General features: G+C 49.6%; 1 protein-coding gene across 4 annotated transcripts in view; it reads left to right on the top strand.

Moving 5' to 3' along the window:
• The first annotated feature begins 761 nt into the window (after positions 1-761).
• Sh3kbp1 (SH3 domain containing kinase binding protein 1) overlaps positions 762-6,000 on the top strand; it is a 320,820-nt gene continuing 315,581 nt past the window's right edge. For 2 of the 4 annotated variants that reach the window (XM_090326688.1, XM_090326683.1), the window contains exon 1: positions 766-1,109. In XM_090326688.1, the coding sequence (XP_090182814.1) occupies positions 1,106-1,109 (4 nt within the window). In that variant the 5' untranslated portion in view covers positions 766-1,105. Of the gene's footprint in view, positions 1,110-6,000 lie in introns of all 4 variants that reach the window. The other 2 variants (XM_090326686.1, XM_090326687.1) reach the window with 2 other exon arrangements.

The following is a 6,000-nucleotide window of genomic DNA, read 5'->3' as shown; positions in this document are numbered from 1 at the left end:
TGCTGTTAGTGTCGGTAGGAGGATCCCTGTGAGAAGCCACGCAGAGACCCACGGACTCAGGTGTGCTCTTGTCCTTCCCCTTCTCATTCCATCACCAACTACAAGCAGAACACCTGACCTGGCCTGCCTGCATTTCCATACTGTGCTGAAGGGACCCTTTCTCCTTCTCCCCCAACAGCGCCACCCCACGCAGGCTTATTCTGGCTTGCCTCCCACCCCCAGGGTCACCTGTTACCGCTCAGCAGGTGTTCCGCCCTTCTGCAGCCCTCTGACATCCCCTTCCCCCAGCCTGTCCTCGACTTCGCCTCGCCTCCCCCGCCCCTCGGGATCCTCCTCCTTTCGCCTTCTTTTCCACGTGCCCCTCAATTCGGACGCCTCCTTCCCCCCCCCCGTAGACCCCCCAATCTTTTTCGGTCTCGAGGAGTCTCGCGGCATTTCCTGGGGCGTTAGCAGAGCCTTGGCATGATATAGGTGGGGAAGTGTGTGTGTGTGTGTGTGTGTGTGTGTATGTGTGTGTGTGTGTGTGGTGGGCGGGGTGGCCGCTTGGAGCTGGGGTCCCCCAGAACCCACAGTGAGGAGGGCGGTGGAGCTGCAGGAACGCGTGGGGGAGCCGCCGCGGCCCCGCCCCTCTCCGGCCCCGCCCCCGCCCCAGCAGCCGCGCGTCCCCTGCAGGCGGAGCTGCGGGAGCATCGCGGCGGCGGCGGCAGCGGCGGCGGTGGCGGCGGCTGGGTGGAGGGGAGGAGGGGAGAAGGCAGCGCGGTAGCGCGGCTGTCGGGCGCTGAGCTGGGCGGCGCTTTTCTTTTCTTTTTTTTTTTTTCTTCGTAATTTCCACTCCCAGAGAGCAGGAAACCCGGTGCAGCCGGGCGCAGCGGGCCACGATGCAGCAGCAGGAGTCGCCCCAGGGCAGCAGCGGTAGCAGCAGCAGCAGCAGCAACGGGCGGCGCTGAACCCCCACTGCCGCCACCGAGGAAGAAGCCCGCCCAGTCGCCGCCGCGTCCTGACGCCCGCACCCGGATCCCCGCGCCCTGAACCCGGCGCCCAGAACCTCACACCCGCCTCCGCCAACTTTCAAGCTGCCTCGGCGGCCCGACCCGGCTCGGCGCCAATGGGTAAGTGGTGATGGTGGAGGGGGGCCCGCTCCAGAACCAGGGTGTCCATCTCAGCCTGGCGGGGGAGGGTGGCGGCCCGCCCATCCCGGGACCACTGAGCCAAGAAGGCGCCACGGAGCAAAACCGGGGTGGGTGACATCGCGATAGGCGTCCTTGCCCGCGTCGCGCTCTCCTCTTCACTCCCACTTGCTTCAGTGTCCCCAAGGAGCCCATACGCGACGTTGAGGGGAACCCGTGGGGTGGGAGGGGGGGCCCTGGGTCGCAGGGACTGGCCCCAGGTGGCTGGGGCTGAGGGATGCTAGGGGGTGTGGTTGGGTTTTTTCGGGTGGGCGGGGAGAGTTTGGGTTACCCCCCCCCGCGCTGCAGACGTGGGTACTTATACCCAGTGGGCTCTGGCCTGCTTTGGGGGGCACAGTGCCTTCCTTGCGGGAAGCTGGAATTGGGGTCTCTGAGGAGACTAGATTGTCTTGGCCAGGGGTGAGCTGGAAACGCCCCAGAACCCGGCCTGCTGCACCATCCCAGGGTCCTGAACCGTGGAAGCGCCTCCCACTGCCCTCCCCTCCCCATCCACCGCCGTGTGCTCTGGCCCTCACTCGCTCTCTGCTTGCCTTCCTAAACCCTTTCTCCACTCCCCGATGGTCAAAGGTACTTCCCATGGCCTTCTCTAACTCCGCAGGGCTGGGGAACTGGGAATGTTAATGTCATCCTTGATTTTTTGAGCAAATATCAGTTTCAAGAAGACTGCCAACGTCAGGACCACTGAGGTATCATTTGGTATAGACCCTGTAGTATGGAAACCACCTTGTTACCCAGAGTAGCTGGCACTTTATCGGGCAAAGGACTTGTGATTGCCTGGGCTTCTAACAGCCAGCTTTTCTTCTTTATGCCTCTAGCATATTATTTTGGGTGTTTCTAGGCCAAGCGTAGGAAGCCTGCACATAATAATCAATCATTATAAAGTGAGACCTTCCTGCTTTCAGTTAATAGGGCTTGGGCATACCAGTCAGGTGGGTGAGAGGTGAGCGGCTATAGGATTCTCAAGAAGACAGAAGCTGTAGAGGACAAGAAGTTAAAACAATCAGTTGTTGATGGGTAAAGTTAAAATCTCATTTGTAGTCATGTACCAAAATGATTTTCCTTTTCCCAAGTGGTGAGCGGATGGTCTCTCTATTTAAATGTCCCCCTTTCCCCTTCTCTGATCCCTGTATCAATCCCAGTCTAAATTAGTTCCTGTGACCCTTTCTCATGAGAAACTGTCTTGATTTAGTAGCGGTGTTATGGCTGAGAGTTTGTTTAATATTTATCTTCCTCTATAAGGAACTCTATGGCCATAGGGACAGTTCTGGGTTGTACTGGTTTGCTTTGGTGCCTGGCACAGAGCAGGCCCTACGTAAATATTGGTTGAATGGATAAATGAATGAGGGCCATGAAATCTTTCTTCTTGGTGGAAGACAACAAATACAATCTAAGCACAGTACTCTTGTGTTTTGGCCCCTGGTAAGATGACTTAGTTCACGGACAAAAGTATATACTTTAAATCTTCTTTGTCACTAATGGATTGCTTTCTCCTGAGGTAACCAGAAATACTGTGATGGTGATCTTTCATTTTGAGTGGGTCACATATAGGAGGGTACATGCAGAAAGAAGTGAAATCCAAATGTCTGCTCTCATAGCCAGCCAGAATCTTTGTAGATCTCAATGGGTAAGGGATGGTGTCTCCTTTAAGAAGAAACAGACCTGTTTATCATTTGGATCTGAACTGTTTTCATTCTTTAGATTCTCTTTTACAAGATGAGAGTTCTTCTCCACTTTAAAGCCTTTTCCAGCTTTTATGTTCTTCATTGTAACCCTAACCTGGGGAAGCGGGGAACAGCAATGGATTTTTATTTATTTCAGGAGTTTACACGTAGAGGTGTTAGGACTCAAGCAGATGTCACGTAGTTCATGAAAATGTTTAGAGTACGGTTGAAGTTACTTACAGCAGTTTGTGGGTAATGCTCACCTGTTCTTAAAGCATCTCCAGCAATGTGTTTGGGATGTAGTACAGGTATTTATTTAACAATTCATTGTACAGGCCTTCTCATGGAATATGACCTGGTGGGGCTAGGCCTGTATATCACAAGCATACCCACCCTGAGACTTTGGTTTTCAGAAGATTTATCTGATTGATCAATTTGATATGTGTGTATTCTTGCCTGATCTGATAATGGTTTTTCTATTGATGAAACGTGTATCCTAATAGTCTTTGATCTGAAAAAAAAAATAACCCAAACTCATCAAAGCTCTAACACTGAAATGAGGCTGGTGATTTACAAAATGGCCTCTTACAAAAGCCTATAAGAATGTGCCCCCTTGAACTTGCTGGGAGATGCTCATAGTGCCAGACATAGGGAAAGCCTCTTATAATTAACCAGTACAAATATTATGACCCAAATCTGGGAGCAGTGAAGGGTTTGCAAGCGCCGCAAATGACCTATGTTTAAACACTTCCAGAGTAACAATGGAGTTCAGTTTTTGGCAATGTAATCTCTCAGTGGTAGACTGCGTTATGCTAACCTATAGCTGAGTGTAATGTGATGATTTCCACAATCAAAGCTTGAGTTCAAAATGAGAGAAAGCATTCCTATCTTTATGGTGCATGGCCTTAACCCCCTTTCTTTTTTTCTTTTTCTTTCTTTTTTTTTTTTTTTTGTTGGTCATGGGGCTGAACTCTGGGCCTGGGCGTTGTCTCTAAGCACTTCAGCTCAAGACTAGTGCTCTACCACTTGAGCCACAGCACCACTTCTGGTTAATTGGAGATAACAGTCTCATGGACTTTCATTCCCTGGGCTGGCTTTGAATGGTGATCCTCAGATCTCAGCCTCCTGACACTCTGTGAGCCACTGGTACCTGGCTCGTTACTCGTTAGTCGTTTATATCCATCATCACCTGAGCAAAACCTTGCTGTCATCTGGGTTACAAAACCATGGTTGTTTCTTCTCTTACCACTTCAGTTCTTTTTGCATTATTGACATTCTTCCATCAATGCTTGCTTATAATTGTTTTAAGGTATGTAGCATGCAGTATTTGTGCCTGATCAGTATTTGTCCATTTATCCACCCATCGAGTTTCTCTTAACCTCCTGCCTTGTGCCACACACACACACACACACACACACACACACACGCACGCACGCACGCACGCACGCGCACACACATGCACGCACCCCTGCTATCTTGGGTTTCTCAGTCTAGCCGAGGAACTAAGAGCTATTGTAGACCTCGTGGAAGAAGAGTAGAGAGGGGGAATCTGATGTAGACTGGAGAGTGGTTAGGATGGTGGCTTTGAGGACACTGGGTTTGGGCAGACATCTGAATGTTGAATATGAATCATCATTGCCCTCGGAACATACTTGGAGTTCAACATGCTGATTTTTCCTTCTCATTGCAGGGTGAATACAGGCAGAGAGGCTGACTTAGTGGATTGGTGCCTGTTGTTAGGTGGTTTGAGGAGTATTTAAGGAAGCCAGATGATGCTCTGGATTGGATAATTCCAGCGGCACTTCTGTGATTGGATATCTTAACAAGTGTTCTCTAGAAGCAGGGGAAATTGGAGCCTGGTTAAATCAGGCTGGTAGGGAAGTAGCAGATACTTGTATTATCCATGATTTGGGGACATCTGGCCACATTTGTGGTTTGGACAAGGCTTGTGTTTTGTCTGTGTTCAGACGTTTTTATGGAGAGGCTTGACTTTTGTGTCTTATCCCAACATAAAATGACCTTGCTTGATACTGTTAGAAGAATGGTTTTCTTCTTTGTGTGCCTGTTTTGAGGCTTGAATTCAGGGTGTGGGCACTCTGGTTGAATGCTTGTGCTCAAGGTTAATGCTCTACCACTACGGAGCCACAGTGCCATATCTGGCTTTTTACCAAATTTGAGATAAGATTTTCATGGACTTTCCTGCCTGGGCTGCTTTTGAACTGTAATCCTCAAATCTCAGCCTCCTGAGCCACTGAAGCCTGGATGTAGTATTGATCACTTTTGGTCTTGTACTTTATTTATTTATTATTATTTTTTTTGCCAGTCCTGGGCTTGGGCTCAGGGCCTGAGCACTGTCCCTGGATTTTCTCAAGGCGAGGGCTCTACCACGTGAGCCACATCACCACTTCTGGCTTTTTGCTATATATGTGGTGTCGAGGAATCAAACCCGGGTCTTCGTGCATACTAGGCAAGCACTTTAACCACTAGGCCAAACTCCCGGCCCTTTATTATTTTTCAGTAGTGGTATAAAGGGGTTTCAGTTCCACAGGTCAGATTGTGAGTGCAATGGATCTTCATCTATGTTATCCCTTCTATCATTCTCCCACATAGTCTTGTACTGTAAGCAAAATGGACAACTGGAATGGCCTACCAGGAGGGGAGATGAGGAGTAGCCTAGAGCAACTTGCTGAGAACTGGGAAGTCAGGCTCTTCATGGGAAAGATGTAACTCTGGAAAATACCAAAATCCTTACAATGTTGTTGGCGATTCCCTGGGAAAGTGGTTTTCAGAGTGTCATTCCCCTTGGAGTCCCTTTACTGATTCTCTGGCCTATCTCAGAAGACCTACTGAAGTAGCAGCAGTGCTCAGCAATCTTGATTTTCATGTGTCTTCCACATGGGCGGATGCAGAATCCAATATAGAGCTTCCTTGCCTTACAGATGAGCACTCCTGGCTCATTGGACTATACAAGGCATTGTTTACAAACAAATTGTTCTGAGAACTAACACATAAACTTAGAGAAGACTGTGGTCCTAGTTCAAAACAGACTTCTCATAGCATGAAGACAGTACATTGTTTCATTTTTGCAGGTATCTAATCCAAGCCACACCTGTAACACTCCCCGGATGTTAGTGACACTCAGTGTTAAATAT

The sequence above is a fragment of the Megascapheus bottae genome, chromosome X, assembly GCF_031878675.1.
Source record: "Megascapheus bottae isolate mThoBot1 chromosome X, mThoBot2.hap1, whole genome shotgun sequence".
Lineage (NCBI taxonomy): Eukaryota > Metazoa > Chordata > Mammalia > Rodentia > Geomyidae > Megascapheus > Megascapheus bottae.
This window is presented reverse-complemented; position numbering and strand designations above follow the sequence as displayed.